This window comes from Carlito syrichta, unplaced genomic scaffold (genome assembly GCF_000164805.1).
Source record: "Carlito syrichta isolate Samal-C Ts95f unplaced genomic scaffold, Tarsius_syrichta-2.0.1 Scaffold309007, whole genome shotgun sequence".
In the NCBI taxonomy this organism is placed as follows: domain Eukaryota; kingdom Metazoa; phylum Chordata; class Mammalia; order Primates; family Tarsiidae; genus Carlito; species Carlito syrichta.
This window is the reverse complement of record NW_007253103.1, coordinates 187,912-207,686: the sequence shown is the minus strand read 5'-3', so window position 1 is coordinate 207,686 and position 19,775 is coordinate 187,912. Positions and strand designations below refer to the sequence as shown.

The following is a 19,775-nucleotide window of genomic DNA, read 5'->3' as shown; positions in this document are numbered from 1 at the left end:
ACAAAAAGGACGTCGCTCAGGGTGAGTTTGGTCCAAAACTTCTGAACATGCAGCACAGTGTGGGCAGGTGGGTTATTATGATGGAAGGACCAGTCACCTGTTGACCACAACTCAGGACGTTTCTTCTGCAAATCGTAACACAACCTTCTCAAAACTTCCAGATAAAAACTTTGGTTGACTGTTAGATCTGGAGAAACAAATTCCAAATGTACTACAAGGGGGTCACCCTTCAAAAGATAACTCCTGTATTTTGGGGGTACCCCTTGTAATTATTATTATTATTTTTTTAGACAGAGTCTTACTCTGTCACCCAGGTTGGAGTGCAATGGCATGTTCATGGCTACTGCAGCCTTGACATGCTGGGCTCATGTGATCATTCCACCTCAGTCTTCGAAGTCACCATACCTGGCTAATATTTTTTTTTTAATTGTAGAGACAGGGTCTTGCCAAGTTGCCCAGGCTGGTCTTGAACCCCTGGACTCAGACAATCTTCTCACCTCTGCTTTCCAAAGTTATTGGGATTACAGGTGTGAGCCAGCGTACCTGGCTCATGTGCATCTGTAATCTTAATAGATATTGTGAAATTGTCCTTTGGCTGAAGACTGGTGGTCCATTATGCTGCTTTGTTTGATTTGCCCAGTGTAGTTTTTCTTTTTTTCCCCAAAATTAATTGCCAATTTTAATGTTGATGAAGATGTATAGCAACTGGAACGCTCATATTCTGCTAATGGGAATGTAAATAAGTACAACCATTTTGGAAAACAATTTGGCAGTTCCTAGTAAAATTAAACATATGCCTATGCTACTGTATCAGTTAGGGTTCAATCAAAGAAGGAAGAAGAATTTGTCACAAGTATTTGACTTCAGGTAACTGTGGAGGCTGGTTAAACAGTCTCTGCAAGGTTGTTGTTTTTGTATCTGATGCTGGAGCTTAAGATCATAGGTAAGGGCTCATGCCTACAATCCCAGCACTTTGGGAGGCAGAGGCAAGAGGATTGCTTGAGCTCAGGGGTTCAAGACCAGCCTGAGCAACATGGAGAGACCTTGTCTCTACAATAAATCGAAAAATTAGCCGAGCATGGTGGCACACGCCTGTAGTTCCAGCTACTTGGGAGGCTGAGGCAGAAGGATCACCTGAGTGCAGCAGGTCAAGGCTGCGGTGGCCTTGAGCAGTGTGCCAATGAACTCCAGCCTGGGCGACAGAGTGAGATTCCAACTAAAAAAAAAATCATAGGGCAGGCAACTGGAAAGGGAAGGAGGATATAAAGCTGGGAGAGAAAGGACAAACTGGAAGCCAAAAAGTCACTCAAGGTGAGATCTGGTGAATAAGAAGGGTGGGGCACAGGGACCACGCCATTTTTGGTCAAAAACTTCTGAACACTCAGCGTGGTATGGGCAGGTGTGTTGTCATGGTAGAAGAACCTATCTGCAACAATTCGGAATATTTCTTCCGCAAATCATGACACAATTTTCTCAAATTTTCCAGAGACAACCTGTGGTTGACTGTTTGATCTGGAAGAACCAATTCTGAGTACTACAAGGGGCCCACTCTTCCAAGCATAAGCTGGGACTCTCAAGGACAAACTGGAACTCATGTCAGTTCTCACTGCCTCCAGGCTCGATGATGTGAATGAACTCCAGAAGCTGGCACCCTATGTCAAGTGGCCTGGAGTCAGAGAAGTGGAGGAGGGGACAGGGAAGGGGGAGCAGTTGCAGGCCTTGCTGCTACCCCAAGTCAACGAGTGAGTCTGCAGATTAGCAACAATGTGCTGAGCTAAAGCTCTTGCCCTGAACTTGCAAACGCAAAATCCAATATTGCTGCTGCTTTTCTTCCATCTTTCAAATCTCATGTAAACATGTCTGTTGTGGCTCACCCTAATTAGAAACATACATGAAGGGGAATTTGGGAAATGGAGTTTATTGTGGCTTAGTTGACACATGGTTAAACCACTACAGCTATGCCCCAGCAGTTACATTCCTATGTATATACTCAGGAGAAACACACACACACGTTTACCAAAAGATATGTACTACAGTAGAGTATTTTTTTTTTTTGAGTCGGAGTCTCACTCTGTTGTCAAGGTTGGAGTGCAGTGGCACACTCATAGTCCCTGCAGCCTCGACCTGCTGGACTCAGGCGATCCTTCCACCTCAGCCCTCCAAGTAGCTGGAACTACAGGCACATGCTACTATGCCAGGCTTATTTTTTTATGTATTATAGAGATAAGGTCTCACCAAGTTGCCCAGGCTAGTCTTGAACCCCTGAGCTCAGGCAATCTTCTTGCCTCGGCCTCTCAAAGTGCTGGAATTACAGGCTTGAGCCCCACACCTGGCTGAGTGTTTTTTTATGCTGGGCTTCTTTTACTCAATATTGTCAGTGAGATTTATCCATGTTGTTGCATGCATTCAGAAGGTAGATGTCACTGACATATACCTTCATAGAAATAGAGTAAATTTGTTTATTCATTTTATCGTTTGTAGACATTTGGGCTATATTCAGTTTGGGTCTGTTACAAACATGCTGCTATGAATATTTGTATACATGTCTTCTGGTAGATATGTAAGAATTATTGGGTCATAGGATTAGCATTTATCAGGTCTATAAGGTACTGCCAAGCAGTTTTCCAACAAGGTTATAGTTGTTTATTTATTTATTTTGAGTCGAGGTCTCGCTGTGGTGCCCAGATTGGAGTGCAGTGGCACAATTATGGCTTACTGCAGACTCGATCTCCTGGGCTCAGGCAATCATCCCATCTTAGCCTCCTGAGTAGCTGGGACTACAGCTGTGTGCCACCAAGCCCAGCTAATTTTTTTATTAGAGGAATAGAGTCCAGATTACCATGTTTGGAGCTGGAGTGGTGCTTTACTTGTGCTCAATCTGTTCTAACCTGGAGTTGCCCCTAATTCCTTACTGTACTGCCAGCATCTCCAGGAAGTCTGGTAGGGACCTGTGGCTTCCTTTGCCAGTCATCTAGCTCTGGTAAGGCCCTTTGCACAGGAGGTCCCAGGAACTGGGCATCATTTTGATGGTGGCACACCTTGTTTGTGGTACACAGGTCCATTGGGCAGTGATGGAGCAGCCATGCAATTTCTGCCCTGACTTCCACCTTACTCTTCAAGTCTCATTTTCCCCTGGAGGCTTTCTAGGACCATCTTTGGCCTTCGCTGGGAGCATATAGTATCCCAGGCATGGGTAGCTCTGTGTTTAAGTTCCTCCCAGTGGGCCAGACTGCCTGGCATCTGGAAGTATGAGGAATATTTGGCAGAAACAGGTGACCAGAGTTCTTTTTGGTTGTGTCCCAAAAAGAACACACTAAACTATGAGTGCCTTTCCCTCCACAGAGCCTAGCACAATAACTTGCTAATTATATGCATTCAGTACATATTTGTTGAAAGAATTGACAATTAGGAAATAGTCCCAGGAAGTGTACATTTAGTGCACCAGAGATGGTTTTGAGAAAGTTGGCTAGAGCAACTTTATAAAAAAGGCAGGCCTTCATCTGGTTGAAGAGAGGATGAATTTTGGCTGTGAAAGGAGAGTTGAAAGAGCCTTCCAGGTTGAAAGGTAGATTAGGACCAGGAGGGGATCACAAAATCAAATGTCTGAACAGACCCAGAAGGTAATAAACTGAGAACTAGAGATTGGTAGGGGCTATGATAAACTGACATGCTCCTGATGGGGTGTGTGATGTCAGACTGGAATATAAATCCATGTTGTTAGATGTTCTGACATTTCAAAAGAAGCCAGGAAACCAGACTCCTGATTCCAGGAAGAGGAGGGCGGGGGAGGGGAGAAATAATTATTTTTAAAAGCCTCATGTGGGCCTAAACAAAATACATCTGTAGGCTAGTTTGGGCCCGCTGTCTGCCAACTTTAGACCTCGAAGAACAGACATGGAAATTCATTGGAGGAGGGGGGGTGCTCATGAGATGGTAGGAGTGAGTACTGAGTGGGTAGGGGTGGGTGTGCTGAGATCAAGATGTGAAATGCTCCCAATGTCAGCGCTGGAGAGTACTGTCTCAAACGCCAGAGAGCAGACGGATCACCCAAAACGCTGCTAACGTTTGTGAAGCTCTGCTGGAGACATTTCTGGAGTATAGAGCGCTCTGGAACAGGGAAAGGACGCGATGGAAACAATAGCTCAGATAGATTAATTTGCCAACAGTGCGCAGACTGGAGACCAGGAGACAGGTTGGGGGCCACAGGGTGGCAGACTCGAGGACGCCTCACAGGCAGCGATCCCGGCCCTTCTGAAAGGAAGCTGGCCGTCAGTCGCCCAGGCCATCTCTGCTCTGGTTACGTTGGAAGGAAGGAACTGCGTGCTCTGGGCAGCTTCCTCGGGGACTTGGGGAACCTGTCCCTGCCGGCGAAATATCGGTAGGGTGTCCACGAACCCGCAGGTGGACCCGGGCAAAAACCCCTGATGACCGGAGTGCCACGCCTCTCCCTCACTCCCCAGCTCAGCCGAGGCGCCCACATTCCATCCCGCCGGTGCGGTGCGCTGCGCATCTCGCTGCCATGGCGACCGCCTCCATGGAGACAAGGAGCAGAGGCTGCGGTCCCCGGGGGCGCCGGCACAGGTTCCCCCAACCCCTATTCCGCACGCCTTCTTTGTTCAGATGCTCATCCTGGCCGAGCCGGGCTCCCAGGACGCGAGACCGGAGATAGGGCGGAGAGGGAAGCGGTCGAAACCCAGAGCTCGCGCAGCGGGAAGGATGCAGGGTTCCGCGGCTAACGGACAGGACTAGCGCGGCCCGCACGGATGGCTGAAGCAGCGGCGGAAACCCAGCGAGAAAGGCGACCTGCAGACGCTCCACGCATCCCTGAGCCCCGCCCCACGGCCGCCCGAGGGGCAAGGCCCAGAGGAGGCCCCTCCCAGTAGGGAGCCGAGGCTGGAGGCGCAAAACTCCCAGAATGCGGGGCAGGGGTGGGGGCAGGGTCTGTCCGAGACTCCTTCCCTCGCGCCCTCCGCCGCATGCTGGCCTCGGGTCCCGTTGGGAGGCCGGGCCAGCTTCCTCGCGAGAACTCGACCGGCAGTCGCGGACTCTCAGGGCGCAGCCGCAGCATCCCCTGCACTTGATGCAGGTGGCTTATCTCTCGTTGGCTGTTCTCTGGATCCCGCTCATTGGTCAGAAGAGTCTGTCGCCCCACCCCCCCCAGCCGACCAATGGGCTCAGGCGGGGGCGTGCCGTGAGACTGGCCGCCGCGGCGCGGGGTTCCCTTCCTCGTGCTCGGCGTTGAGACCCTGCTCCTGCCGTCGCCGCCGCGATCGTTCCTGTCCAACCCGGCTCCGGGGTGCGCCCCCAAGGTGAGACTGCCCTTCTGCCCCGCCTCCTGGTTCCGCCCCTCTCTCCGAGATCCCTTCCTGGCCCCGGCCCAGTTCTAAGCAGTCAGTGGTTGGGACCCCGCCGCCCGTGGTGGCAGGGCTGGGGCAGGGGCCTCCGCTGTCCAGGCTGGGCCCGGAGGACTCCGCAGCAACTGAACTGGGATGATGGCAGGTCCCTGGGACGCAGGTGACGTTAGTAGGTGGATCAGGGGTGCTTTCCGCAGCGCACTGTCCGGGGGACACGAAAGCCACAGTGAGGGCGGCGGCTTCATGAGGTCAGCGCCCCCTCCTCCCCACGACCCTGCATATTGCCGCTGCCTCGCTGCATGACCTTGGACCAGTAGCATCTCTGAGGCCCCCATGCCTCGGCACCCTCAGGAAGGAGGGCGGTGATGTCTGGGAGTGCGGGCTCCGAAGACTTCTGCGTCAGCCGAGGTGAGGGTGGGGAGAGCACAGGATTATCTGAGGGACAGAGCTGCCGCCTCGCAGCTCAGGATGGATGTGATGGGGGGACAGCCAACTACATTTTTCACCCCGAGATGAGAATGGTTTGGGATCAAGAGTGCCACGGGGATAGTCGCGGAGAGGATGAGGGGTCCTACACCCAGGACCCTGAGGCCTCTGGGGGCTTGGCCCCCATCTCCCCTTGGATTTAGGTTCAAGATCAGCATTGCTGTTAGTGAGCAGGGACCGAGAAGGGAGATCTCGGCTTGCCTTTCCTCTTGAATCTTGGCATTGGAAAATGGGGGTAGGGCATTTCTCTGCTTCAGGGAGCTGAAGAAGGTCAGGGGCAGCTGGTATCCCCATCCCCACCCCATTCTCATCTTTTATCAGAGACGTGTAGTTGAATGTTTCCCCATCATATCCATCCTGAACTGCGAGGTAGCGGCTCTGTCTCTACGAGATAATCCTGTGCACTTGCCACCCTCACCTCAGTTGATCCTGAGGCCCCAGCCTGGCCTCTGCTTCTTGGGGCCTCTGGGTCACAGGCCCAGGGCGGGGCCTGGGTAGGGCATGCAGTCTGGAGGCTGGAAGAGAATAAGCACCTTCTAGTTGACAGCAAGGTGGGGAGGATGCTGGCAGAGGAGGGCAGCACTTGTTGAGGTGGCAGGTGGGTGTAGGATAATGGGAGCATGTTTCCCCCCTCTCTTGCATGTCACTGTTTGTGGGAGAGAGAACACCCATAATTATCTTTGCACCTTTAGCCTGCTAGAGAGAGTAGGAAATGAAGTCAAGTCAAGGTTGAGTTTATGCGAAGCTGCCATGACTACAGGTAACCTCCAGCCTTGCCTTTCCAGGAGCTCTTCTGAATATGTGGGGTCCCTGCTGTGTGTCCAGTCCTGTCAGGTTCTGGAGCCAGCAGGCCAGTGTGGCCCATCTCAAGGCCTCAATGGCATCCTTTTTACAGGCTTGAGCTTTAATAGGAGCCTGAACATTGTTTTGGTTGGACTGAGTGCTTAAGTCAGGACTGAGCTCTGGGTAGGAGAGGAGGAGGTGGGGAGCGTGGAAGGTTGTGGACTTCCTGGCTCTCAGAAAGTTCCCAGACCAGACTGAGAGTCAAATCGAAGAAGGAGTGAGAAATGAGGCCCGAGAGGTTGGGGCATGTCCCCAGCCACATAGCAGAGGACGTGCTGAGGCTGCCTCTGAGGAGAGGGGTGGTGTGGGTTGGGTCAAGAGGGTGGCAAGTTCAGCACCACTTGGCCTTCCCTCCAGCCTGGAGCTGTGAATCCCAGCATGGGACAGCCTGGAGTAGCAGGGTGCCCTGTGGCAGGAATCGAGGGTGCTGAGAACTCCGGGGTCCTGTGAAGCCATCCGTTTGTCTGCCCACTTTTATGTCTCTGGGTAGGGTAACCTTGAAGCAGCCTTCCTCTCTAAAGCCAAGAGGGACCTGAGCTGGCAACTCTCTGTACCTCAGGGGAAATGTTCCCCCAGTTTCCCTGAGAACAACTGAGAGCCAGAGAAGCCCCGAAGGCCCTGTCCCAGCTTTCCAACCTTTCCCATCTTGTGGCTTTCCAGGGTTCCACCCATGACTTGTTGGCAGCCCTTCTAAGGGGGAAGGGTACAATTAATTTTTGCTGGGGTGAGGGGCACCATGTTCCCCCCTGGTCATCTCCCAGGATGAACTTTCTCCATATCTTCCTTGTGAGTCCTCTGGGTTGTGGGGGACAGGAGGCTCCTACAGTCTGCTGTCTGGCCCTCCCTAAGGACCTGGCTGTCATGGGAGTGGGAGAAGGGAGGGGCAAGAGTAGGGAAGACGGAGGGAGGCCCCGTCAGCCCTTGAGCTATTTTCTGAGAAGGCTGAAGTCCCTGGGGCTCACTCCAGGGGCCACTCCTGGCTCCTCCTGAAGTGCCTCTCCGCCAGTGCTGCTGAAATTACTGTTGCTTTAGAAATCAGGCCTTTGGGGGTTTGCTTTTGCAGAGGTGGGGGGTGTGTTGTCACAGAGCTACAAGCACAAGTTGCACCAAACCCTGGGAGGAAGAGGCCACTGCTTATTCCTGTTACAGATTAGGAAACCGGGACAGAGAAGTGAAAGAACTCACCCGGGCAGCCAGCAAGGGCAGAGCTTGAATGTGAACCAGGACTGCTGCATCTGGGGACACGTGTGGCTTGGACCACAGTGAGACTTGGCTGGCACAGGGACGGGCTAGTGGCAGGGTCAGGCTTGAGGTTGCCTGATGGCCTGACTGCTCCCCATGGGCACAGCTGCAGGGGAGGCCAAATGCCCTTTTTTCCTGCTTGTGATGGGGAATTGTGTGTGGATGATAGTCTGGCTCCCAGGGAACAGTGGCTGGCTGACTCTCTGTTGAGAAAGAAGGTTTTTTCTAGTCTCCTTTGTTCCCCTGAAGTCACTGGCCTCTTCTCTTATGTTCTCACTGCTTGAGTGTTTGCCCTATACTGAGCACAAGGTGCTGGATGCGACATGGGTCCTGCCCTCAGTGGCCCTTCCATCTCAGGGTGGGCGTGGTCAGGTAACCAGCTGACCCTAGCAAGGCCGGAGGAATGCCCAGTGAGAGGCCACACTCTGGTGGGCAGGAGTGCCCTTCAGGGCAGGGATGGTCTAAGAGTGGGGGTGGGGGGGCGAGTTCTGCTTCTGGTACAGAGCCTCTGGTACCGAGCCACTAGCCCTGACCACATCACATTTGCCTGGAGTGCCTGGCCATTCTTGGGCTCCCCTTAGAGTGGTCATTCATTGCACTGGGTGTTGGGGATGCAGGGGATGGCAAAAAATACAGTTACAGCCCTTGTAAGGAGGGGAAGATAGCTATCAACTGACCCCAGATGTGAGAAGAGGATCCTGGAAAGAATTTCAGTTCGATCTAGGATTTTGAAGGGTATGCTTCCCCAAAAAAGGAATACTGGGGTTGAGACCCTGACTAAGGTTGGATGGGGACTGGGAAAGGTGGGAGGGGCCAAATGGTAGATGGTGGGAAGACAAGGAGAGGCCCTGCACATACTGGGTCAGAGTATTTGTGAAAAGGGCCCTGGGAGCCTTTGTTCACTAGCTACTGGTTAAGAGTTCCACCTAGGTCTCTAGGAAGTGTCCTGGGGGATAGAGGGACCTTGTGGACACTGGGCTGTCACTGCCCCATGGCTGCAAAGGTGTGACTGAAGCAGCCTCTGCAAGGTAGGAGAGGGCCTGGAACCCTTGCACTTGGCCATTTGTCATCTGCTCTGAGTTCATGCTTCAGGGGGGTAACTGGTATGGGTGGGCTGGGGAGGCCACTCTCCCAGGCTAAGCTCCTCAGGGCAAGCTGAGCATTCCAGGGCTGAGGTCACTGACCCCAGAGCATCCCTAGCCAGAGGTGAGTGGGGCATACTTCCTCTCCCAGCACCTGGGGCTGGGGCCTGGGTGCTCACCTCTAAGGGATGCTGGCCTGGTACTATTCCTGCCCTGGCCGTTTGGCATTCCAGAGGCCCAGGCCCTGCCCTTCCCTGCATCTCTAGGCCTCCTCCTGCCAGAGGGCTCCTGGTACCCACGAGGCAGGGTTTGGGCCTGCATAGGCTTCTCTCACACTGAGAAGTGGGGAGGAAATAAGGCCACACCTGATCCCAGTGCAGCTCACCTGAGGAATTTCCAGGTCATGCCCTTGACAGGCTCAGCCCCAGACTAGGAGACCACCCTGTGGCTTCTCTTCATTCCCAGGACTAACTAACCAAGGTCACTCATCTCTAAATTCTTCAGTGTGTTTCTCTGAAAAAATGAGGACATCTTTACGTAATACAAGTCTATTATCTCACCTAAAAATCAACTCATTTCTTAGTGCCATGTCATATCCAGGCCATTTCCATTTTCCCCATAATCCCCCCGATTTTTTTATAGGTAGTTAGAAACCCCCTCCTTCATTTCTTTTTCTTGCCAGTGAACAAAACCAGGTCAATAGTCCTGAAGATTATTCTGAGTTCTTGGTCTCTTAAGTGTGTGTCTGGTATTTTCCAGAACAGAACTTGGCAAACTTTTTTTGTGAAGGGTCAGAGAGTAAGGAGTTGAGAGTTTGCAGCCCACATGGCTTATCACAACAACCAGAAGTAGTTTTGTTTTAGTGCAAAAGCAGTTACAGACAGCATGTCAATGAATGAAGTGTGGCTGTGTTCTAGTAAAACTTGACAAAAAACATGCTGTGACCCTACTGTCAGCTGCATGATCAGCTTTAGTTTGCCGCTTCCCTATCTAGAACAATCTCCCTTTATTTTTCTTCTGTAGTTTGAAAAAAACAGGTCAGCCATCCTGTAGAATGTCCTACCTCCTGGGTTTGTCTCACAGCTCTCTCACAGAGTCGTTTCGTTTATTCCAGCATCCTCTGTGTTTTTAGAAAATGAGAAATTGAAGTTAGAGGCTTGTTTAGATCCAGGTTAAACATTTTTAGCAAGATCCCTTGTCAGTGATGCTGTGACTTTAGACTGCCTCACATCAGAAGGTATCAGGGTGACAGGTTGTCCTGCAGTGAGTGAGGGGAGACTGAACAGTGTGTGACTGGGTGAGGTCACATCCCTCCATTGCAAACTTATGCTGTTCCTCTAAAGAGCACCAGGTCATCTGTCACTGGCACTTGGGCATTGTGAGTATTCACTTCCCATCAATTTTCCCCAGATGGTTTAGATCCACTGAGTCTCTTGCCTCCAGCATTTGTTTGTTTAGGGCTTGCAGAATGACTTAGCATTTGATGATTTCTTTGTTATCTATTAGCACGAATTCTGTAAAGAAGAGCTTTCCATCAACCACCAGGGCAATTTGGTTACAAGAAAGGCCAAGAGATAGACTGAATTCTTTCTGTTTAATCTCTGGCTTTCAACATAAAGAGTCAGGGCATTGCTACCGTCAGTGGTGACACATGAGGGTTTGGGTTGGTTTGTTTTGCTTTCTCTCTTTTTAATAATCTCTGTGAATGTGCTGCTTTTATGTTTTCATCTGTTTCCATCAGTTGCACTCATTATTCTTTTTGATGCTTTGATGGTCCTGGCTCAGACCATCGGAGGCTTCCTGGGGTGTCTCACTCTGTCCCTGCACTGAGGCTGCCCTTGGGGAGCTGAGCTGGGAGGCAGCCCTGAGACTCCAGCCAGAGTCTTAATACAGGTGCAGATGGGGGCACACCCCTGCCATGGGCATCTTCTTTTATTACCCTGACTAATCACCAGGAGGGAAAGCTCCCAGAACATGTTTATTTTATGTAGTTCCCTACTCTTGTCCACTGCCAAGCACACTGTTGACTCTGACCTACCTGAATAATGTGGCTTGCAGGCCTAACCTTTGGGGTCAGCAGGACCAGAACTGGCCCCTGGAAAGTACCAGTGAAGTCTCCCTCCTTTCCAAACTGCCCTTCCTGCCAGCCTCTAGTGGGCTGAGCATAAGAGCCTATGCTGGTGCTTTGGCACCTAGAAGCAGCAGCTCAACACAGGCTGGCAGGGCTCTGGGTTAGTAGTGTGTCAGGTAGGGGGAGGGCTCTTGGTGAATGTGGGCAGTGGGTGGGAGGTGGGGCAGAAACCGTTCTAGAAGACATAGGCACCACAGGACTGCTAAGAGCAGCAGGGGTTTGAGTCCTTCCTGAAGAGCTCATCTGCTCCCCAGCCATGGTCCAAAGATGGCCCTGACCCCTGCCCTCCCCACCCCCATCCTTCAGGCTCCTGCTGGTGTCCCTGGAGCATGGGAGGCTGCTTAGCTTGAGTGGCGGTGTCCAGCAGGAGCTACATATCTCACCCTGTGGCAGGGAGGGTGTCCATGGCTGCAGCCAACAAGGGTAAGTGCCTTCCTGGCTTTGTGGGTTTTGACCAAGCTCTTCCAGTGGGCCATGGGGGGAGGGCCATTGTTGCAGGTAGGGCTGTGTGTGTGTATGTGTGTGTGTGCGTGTGTGTGTGTGAAAGTGATTGGGAACATGCCAGTGTTTGTGCCAGGTCCCAGGGCTTCATGCAGGCCCTAGCAGGAACCCCTGCTGGCTCCTTGGCAGACTGGTTTACATAGGTATGTGCACTCGTGTTCCCCCACTTTCCACTATGGGAGTTGGGGAATGAGGGGCTTGTGGTGAGCACGGAGACTGGTGACATAGGCAGGACCCAGCAGGCTGTGGAAGGAAATTTGAATTTCATTTGGAGTCCAGAAGGGCTAACAGAAGGTTTTAGGCCAGGGAGATCAGGTAAGATTTGAGGTCAGGTCTACGGGGCTCATCAGGGATTGTGGATATGCCAGGCTGGCTCCCTGGGACACCACTGAGTGTCCAAGAGCCCAGCCTGAGGCTGGCCCAGGCCCTTCCACCAAAAGGACTCCAGGCAGGGTTCCTGGGAGGTCAAGGGGCTAGGGGACAAGAGGAATGGCGTCATGCTCTTGGCCTCCCCTCGCCCAAGCATCCACCTAGCCCAGGCCCTCAGCCTGGCTCCCTGCTCCCCTTGCCTGTATCAACCCTCTGTTCTTTCTGGCCTTGAAGGAGCCACCCAGTTTAGGGACAGCTGAGGGTCTTAATGGTGGGCTAAGCAGAGGAGGGAAGTAGGAGTGGGGTCTGATGGCTTCCCGGGGTTCTTCCTTATCTGCCAGTGATCTGTGAGGTTTGGTGGCAGCTGCAGCCTATCCTGGGTGGGCTAAGTGTGTTTTTTTACCCCCTTTGTTTCTCCCCTCCCCAAGCAAGTCCCCTAGGGCTTCCTGTCCTTCCTCAGGTTGGGATCACCAGAAGAGGCAGACAGGGCCTCATGCACTGACAGGCCTGGGAGAGAAGGTCTCAGGGATGGGCAGCTTGACACTGTGCAGGAGAGCATGGGGCAGGCCGTCCAGAGGCCTGGCCTGAGCCTTGTGCTACCTCATGCTTGGTGAGAGTCTAGAGGACTGCCCCTTCCTGTCGCTGCTACCACCCTTGTCCCTTCTAGGTATTAGCCAATCCCGGAGTCCCTCCACCATGGTTACTCTTGGGGTTGGGAGGCACATTTATGTGGGAAGAGCTGGGCAGGTGGGGACAGAGCGGGGGAGCCTCAAGCTTCATGATCGCTGTGTCCACCTAAGCCTTGAGAGGAGTCCAGCTGGTGAGAGCTGGTGATGTCAAGGGCTGTCTTGGGGATGGGGAGGGGATGAGGGGGAATAGTTTCCTGGGGGCAGGGAAAACCAGCAGCTGCTGGAGTCTTCTCCTATTTTTCCTAGGCAACAAGCCCAGAGTCCGGAGTATCCGCTTTGCGGCAGGCCACGATGCAGAAGGCTCCCAGAGCCATGTCCACTTTGATGAGAAGCTGCATGACTCAGTGGTCATGGTCACCCAGGAGAGCGAAAGCAGCTTTCTGGTCAAGGTACATACACCTCCTCCTTCACCAGCCCCATTCCCTCCTCCCTGGCACTGCCTGGCCTCCTGGCCTCTTTCCTTTCAGCTAGGTTCATAGGCACATCTTTGCCCCTCCTTGAGCTTCGGTTTCCCCACCTGTAAAATGGAAGATGAGTATATTTAGAATGTCACTCGAATCAAGGTGCGCAGAGCCACTGTTGTCATTGGACTTACCTTTATAATAGCAGTGGATGGCAGGTGTTGGGGCTGTGGTGCCACAGGCCAGTTCAGATCTAACTGGCCATTCTGGCTCTGTGACCTTGGACAGGTCACCTGGGTTTCTCCTCAAGTAGAGACAATTCACACCCTCATAGAGTAGCTGTGAGCATGGAAGAATGTATGTGTTACACGCATGAAGCTAATCATGTTGATAACAGGGTGTGACTTTTTTTTACCCTTCTTTTCCACACCTCCAGCTAAGGTGGGCTCTTTGCAGTAGGATGTATCACCCCATTTTCTGTGTGGCGGAGCATGTGCTTCTTATGACCACACCTCACACGCCCTTCAGCATGCCTCCTCCACCTGCTAAGACATGCTGAATCCTACATCTGCTTGGAAGGAGCATGAGGGAGTCTCTGGAGGGTTGGATTGGGGAAAACAGGGGTTGAGGCCTTCAGGATGGTCATAAACTAGGGGTCCAGAATTAAGTGAGAGTGCTCCTACAGGGGCAGAGGTCTGGTCCATGGTGGTGGCCCTGAGTAGGGGCCTGCTGCCCTGCTCAGAAAGGGGCCCAGGTTTGTATCCATTTCTTTCCAACTCTGAAATCCTCACTCTTTCTCCTACATCTGACAGCTTCCCCAAGGGAATAAACGGAGTGAACTAAAACTTTTAAAAATAGCTCTCTCCTCTGTTGCAAAATCCACTCATGACTATTAGAGAAAATGTAGATGATAGAGAAAAATAGAAAGAAATTCAAAAGTACCCACACTCATTCAATCCAGAAATAACTATGGTTAATATTCTGATATGTGTCATTTCAGCTTTTTTTTCAAGCTTGTTTCCAAAAACAAAAGCTGGTATCATAGTGTACATGCTGCTTTTTGCTTGCTTTTGTTGTGAACTGTTTCCTGCCTGTGTCAGTAAATAATTTTCCACGAGATTTTTACAACTGCTGGTATTCCATTATATGTGTCATCATTGATTTAGCTGGTTCCCTATTCCTGGGTGTTACGGTTGTTTGTGTATTTCACTGTTATACGTAGGGCAGTGAAGAGTATTTTTTTTGCCCACCTCTGAGTATTTCCTCTGGAAAATTCTACAGGTGTGGCTGGGTCACAGAGTCACAGTTGGCAGGTAGAGTCAGAAAGCTTTCTTGAGAGGTGTGCCTCCACCAGCAGAGTGTGAGGGGTCACATGGATTGAGGCTTATCACGCAGTGATATCAGCCTGGTCCCACTGAAAGACTAGAACTCAGCTGGGCACAGTGACATATGCCTGTAATCCCAGCTCTTTGGGAGGCGGAGGTGAGAGGATTGCCTGAGTCCAGGGGTTCAAGATCAGCGTGGGGAACTTGGCAAGACCTTGTCTCTACAGTATATATATATATTTTTGAGTTGGAGTCTCACTCTGTCACCTAGACTGGAGTGCAGTGGCCGCTCCTGGCCGCTGCAGCCTCGACCTGTTGGGCTCTGGCAATCCTTCTGCCTCAGCCTTCCAAGTAGCTGGAACTACAGGTGCGTACTACCACGCCTGGCTAATTTTTGATTTATTGTAGAGATGAGGTCTCGCCAAGTTGCCCAGGCAGGTCTCGAACCGCAGGCTCAGGCAATCCACTCACCTCGGCCTCCCAAAATGTTGGGATTACAGGCTGAGCCACCGAGCCCGGCCTCTACAGTATATTTTAAAAATTAGTAGTATGTGGTGGGGCACACCTTTGGATCCAGCTACTTGGAAGACTGAAGTGAAAGGATTGCCTGAGTCTAGCAGGTTGAGGCTGCAGTTGCTGTGAGCCTCCAACTCAAAAAAAAAAAGAAAAAAGAAAAGGCTAGAATTCCATGTAGCCAGTCCCTACTAGCACCAAGGGCAGAGCTGTCCACCCCCAGAAACTGAGCTGGCGTTGGTATGCCCATGCAAGCTGGGAGTGTCACCCTGTGCCTGCTGAACTGGCACTCCTGTCAGTTACCTTGCTCGGCAGCAACCCTGGCGTGTGACCCTTCACACCACTGGAGTTTCCAAGAATGGCAGCTGTCCCAGAGGGCATTGGACACCAAGCACTATTGTGTACGATCAGTCCTGTTGTACAATCAACAAAAATTGCTTGGGTCATGAGTAGGGGCCATTGGGCACAGTGAGCCTTTGAGGGGGCAGGCAGGCAGTCAGGTGCCAGGAGGGCAGGCAGAAGCCCATTCAATGGCTGGTGCCAGGCCTGTGGGCCAGTTCTGGGCTGACACAGCTGGTCTAATCTAGTGTAATTCTATTCTATCCCTCATTCTGTGCTGTGTTGCCTAGTATTTTCATATGAGTGGCTGGGACCAGCATCCCTGACCCTAGGCTGTTGGCTTTAGGCAGGTGGAGGTTTGAGTCTCCTTTTATGGGCAGTGGCCAGTGCCTTGCTGTGTGCCATGTGCGGCAGGAGTGGCCAAGAGGTCTAGGGAGGACTTTGCCTTGGCCATACTATGTAGCCTCAGGCCAGTCATTTTGGCTTCCATTTTCTCATCTATAAAATGGACTACAGAGGACTGGGCCTGTAAGACAGATGCTGAGAATCACGCTGGCCAGGCTGTGAGGATGAGGTTCTCAGGGGGCCTGGAGCCATCAGGCTAGGGTGTGGACCACCTGGAATGATGGAGGGAGTTAGGCTTCTGGGGCTCCCAGGGAAGCAGGTGCCAGGGCCCACAGGGTTAGGTGGCACAACTAGGTGGGCACTAGGGAAAGCAGTAAGTGAAGGTGCCTCCCTTCCCTCCCTACCTACTGTAGGTTGGTTTCCTGAAGATCCTGCACAGGTATGAGATTACCTTCACTCTGCCCCCGGTGCGCAGGCTGAGCAAGGACATCCGTGAGGCACCTGTCCCCAGCCTGCACCTCAGGCTCCTCAGCGTCGTGCCCGTCCCTGAAGGTACGTACTCTCCTCAGGGTGCTGGAGGCCTGCCCTCCTCCAGCAGGACCTGGCCATGAAAGCATGGGGTGCTTCCTCACCCCATCCAGGGTGGTCAGGCAGCTCTTTCTGAGCTTCCAGCATGGCAACTTGGCAGTTCTCATGCCCCAGGCCTCACTCCTTGTTCCTGGACAGAAGACTGTGAGCTCACACTGTAGGCTCACATCTGCCCCTTGTATCACAGTGGCCATGGTGGGGGAGTAACTGAGATAGAAGTCCCTGAGGGGCTGGCTTTAAGCCTCCAAGTCTCCCTCCTGCACCCCTCAAGAAAGCCTGCAGCTGGGTGTGGTGGCTCATGCCTATAATCTCAGCACTTTGGGAGGCTGAGGCAAGAGGACTGCCTGAGCCCACAGGTTCAAGACCAGCCTGGGCAACTTGGCAAGATCTCATCTCTACATTAAATCAAAAAACTAGCCAGGCATTGTAGCACATGCCTAAAGTTCCAGCTACTTGGAAGGCTGAGGCAGAAGGATCACCTGAGTCCAGCAGGTCAAGGCTGCAGCGGCTGTGAGTGTGCCACTGCACACCCGCCTGGGCAACAGAGAGACTCCGACTCAAAAAAAATAGCAAAAAAAGAAAGCCTGCTGGAGCAGCAAGAACTTTGTGACTAACTCCTAATACCAGCAGTTCCAGGTCTTGGGGTTCAGGCTGCTTCCCCCTATGCCACCCCCACACCCTAGCAGAGGCTAGGGTGTCATTTTCACAGAGCTCCAGCTTCATTTTCACACCCCTCTCCCCGCCCTCATGACTTTGTCCTTCGGTGGATTGAGTGGGGACCTCAGGACTTTGCCTTTTGCCACTTGATCTGTTCAAAGCCTGCCCTGAGCCCCCTTCCTCAATATCCTCCCTTCCTGTCCTCCTTTTTGGGGAAGTCATTGGGCCCTTCTTTTGGAAGCCTAAATTTGACTCTGCTTCGTCTTGGAGTCATACCAGGGTGGCCGCAGGCCAGAGGCACATCCAGCTCATTGAAGAATGGGAAGCTTCAGAGACCTGTTCCCGCTGCCTAGAGAGCTTGGGGCTCTGGACTCTGGAGTGGCCATTTCTGCTTCTTTGTTGGGAAGGATCAGCGTGTCTTGGTGGTGGATAGGGAGCCAGTGAATGCTGGGGGAGGAGTGCTGATCGCCCACCCTTGTCCCAGGCAGGTTACAGCGTCAAGTGCGAGTACTCTGCACACAAAGAGGGCGTCCTCAAAGAGGAGATGCTACTGGCCTGTGAAGGCGGCAGTGCCTATGTGCGCGTGATGGTGCAGGCGCGCGTTATGGGTAAGAGGCGAGGCGCAGCCTGGTTAGGAGGGAGGTGTAAACTTGGCCGTGAGAATTTTCGTCCTCTGCGAGCCGTATGTAAAAGGAATCCTTGCTGGGCTCGAGGTTCTCAGTCTCCTTGGTGGACTCCCCATCACCCCCAGCCGATCCCTGAGGGGAAGGGGAAAGTCCCTTGGAGTGGGCCGCGCAGGTGGGGCCAGGGGCGCAGCATAGCACCAACCTGCACCCCTGCCTTGCAGACCGGCACCACGGCACCCCCATGCTGCTGGATGGTGTCAAGTGCGTGGGCGCCGAGCTGGAATACGACTCGGAGCACAGCGACTGGCATGGCTTCGACTGAGGCCCACGGCCCACTGGCCTCAGGCCCCTCAGCCTTAAACCCCGCCTGGTCTCCCCAACATGCTGCGTTATAGTGTGGCTTCCTCGCCCCTCCCCCTGGTGGGCGTAGGGGTGGAGTGTCCAGGGGTCTCGAGCTGGGGCCTTGCCCATGCCTCACCTCTGCCTTCGTTCGTGCCACCACCCTGTCTCTCCCGCGTCCTCCTCTCCGTGTGCCTCAGTCTCCTGCCAGAAGAAACGGGTTGAGCCCGCAAGGAGGCTATCCGAGGAAGGGAGGGGGAGGGCCTGGGGTGGGTTCTCTCCACTCTCCACCCCAAGCCATAGGGGCTTCAGTCAGAGTCTGGGAGAGGACGGAGCTGGCTGTGTGACGTCGTGGCCCCATTACTGCTGCTGCTGCTGCCTGGCTTCAGCCACCTCTCCCGCCCTCCCTCCTCCCCACTGCTGTCCATGGTGAGTAGGAGGGAGGCGCAGTCCCCAGCTCCTACCCTTTAGGTCTGTGTTACTTGGTTTTTAAATGACTGGTTGGGATAGAACCCTAAAGAAATAAAGCTTCCAGTGGATACCAGGCCAGCTGGATTTCTGTTATCTGGGGTCAGGAACACGCCCAGTCCTTGGAAGATGGGCCAAGGAAGGACTTGGGTAGACTCATTCTTTCAGGAGGCAAGCATGTGGTATTATAGCACTTAGCCCCAGACGAGGTGTGCACAGGTGGTGGCATTTTAGGCCAGGGACTGGTTGCCAGGACGATTAGTTTGAACGGCGAGAGGCCTCCCGATCAGGCCAGAGAGGGGTCTTGAGGAGTGGGGGTTTTCGGATTGGGACGTTTGACAGGGAGACAGCAGCATCCCCTTCTGGTCAGGCCTGTCCTGTGCTCAGCTGGAAGCTTTCTCCTTTCTCTAGCACCCACCTGCACTGTTCCCCCTCACCGGGTCCCCACTCATGCTGTACCAGCAGGCTGTGGCTTCCCCTTGAGCAAAAATGCTTTATTATGACCTTAGGGTTCAAAGGCAGGTAGGTGTTGCATGTCATGGTTGGAGAGAGGTGCCTGACACTTCACATTTGGGGAAACTGAGGCCCATGGGTGGTCAGAGAATGTCCCAATGGCACTCTGAGTCAATGACAGCTGGGACTAGCCTTCAGTGCTCCCTCTGCCCTGCCTATTCACCCTCCAGCTCCTCTTCTGTGGCTGGGGTCAGGTGCGGGCGGGTCATTCATAGGCCTTCCCAATGGGTAAAAGCCCCACCGCCTCCACATACCCTCATAACTACCTTCACCATAATAATGGACCCTCCTCCCCATTGGTCAGCTGCTGCTCTTTCTACAATGAACAGTCATAGCACACCCAGGGGTGTGGTCAGCAGCACACCCAGGAAGGGCTACTACCCCTGTCCCTCCAGTGTCCACCTCAGTCATTTTCCTGCAGCACAGAGTGTTCTGCCCAGCGCCTGTATGGGCTGAGCCCATCAATTAGTGACCTCCAGCCCTTCAGGCCCAGGTCCTGCCAACCTCCACCCTCCTGAGGCTCCTCCTGCAGCCTGCCGTGCCTGGCCTCCCGCCCAGCTGCCTCCTTCCCTCCCCCGCCCCTCCAAGTTCAGGCCCGGCGCAGTCTTCTGTGGCAGTCAGCGGATCACACGGCCCCTGCCGGGCTGGGTGTGTCAACCTGCAAGCCTCTTCCATGTCTCCCCTTACCCTCTGTCCTTGACCGGCCCCTTCATCTCCAGGCAGCGGACCAGGGCCCAGTCCCAAAGCCAGTCTCTGGATGTGTCCCCACCCACCCTCCCGCGACCTCATCTCCCCCGGGACAGGGAGAGAGTCCCAGACATCAGAGCTATCCGGTTTCTCCGCCTCACCCCGCTCCCGCTCCACCGACCCTGGGACCAAGAGAGGGCGGGGCGGCGGCAGGGGCTGACACCGCAGCGGGCGCCCTCAGTTGGAAAGAAAGTCGATGGCGGCGCGCACAGAGCGA

The 19,775-nt window shown here is 53.4% G+C and overlaps 2 protein-coding genes across 3 annotated transcripts in view; one reads left to right on the top strand and one right to left on the bottom strand.

Annotated features, from left to right (window-relative positions):
• Positions 1-5,167: 5,167 nt before the first annotated feature.
• CUNH20orf27 (chromosome unknown C20orf27 homolog) lies at positions 5,168-18,375 on the top strand. Of its 2 annotated transcripts, none has more exons than XM_021716840.1 (6): positions 5,168-5,309; positions 11,445-11,636; positions 12,944-13,086; positions 16,034-16,172; positions 17,354-17,473; positions 17,713-18,375. In XM_021716840.1, the coding sequence occupies exons 2-6, from the start codon at positions 11,543-11,545 to the stop codon at positions 17,811-17,813; spliced, it is 597 nt and encodes a 198-aa protein (XP_021572515.1). In that variant the 5' UTR covers positions 5,168-5,309; positions 11,445-11,542; the 3' UTR covers positions 17,814-18,375. The 2 variants fall into 2 exon arrangements, with proteins under 2 accessions (XP_021572515.1, XP_008064744.1); XM_008066553.1 differs by having other exon boundaries at positions 11,445-11,561; positions 17,713-18,374.
• The window catches only part of HSPA12B (heat shock protein family A (Hsp70) member 12B), a 21,825-nt gene continuing 20,076 nt past the window's right edge, over positions 18,027-19,775 (bottom strand). Inside the window, exons 14-15 of the mRNA XM_021716835.1 lie at positions 19,585-19,680; positions 18,027-18,034 (exon numbers count right to left, since the gene is read on the bottom strand). Coding sequence (XP_021572510.1) covers positions 18,027-18,034; positions 19,585-19,680 — 104 coding nt within the window. The remainder of the gene's footprint in view (positions 18,035-19,584; positions 19,681-19,775) is intronic.

What these genes read in the sequence shown, in the direction of transcription:
- CUNH20orf27 (XM_021716840.1), top strand. Translation starts at nt 11,543, where the DNA reads ATGGCTGCAGCCAACAAGGGTAAGTGCCTTCCTGGCTTTGTGGGTTTT. An exon ending in GGGGAGGGCCATTGTTGCAG is followed by an intron (nt 11,637 to 12,943) that starts GTAGGGCTGTGT and finishes TATTTTTCCTAG; the next exon opens with GCAACAAGCCCAGAGTCCGG. An exon ending in AAAGCAGCTTTCTGGTCAAG is followed by an intron (nt 13,087 to 16,033) that starts GTACATACACCT and finishes TACCTACTGTAG; the next exon opens with GTTGGTTTCCTGAAGATCCT.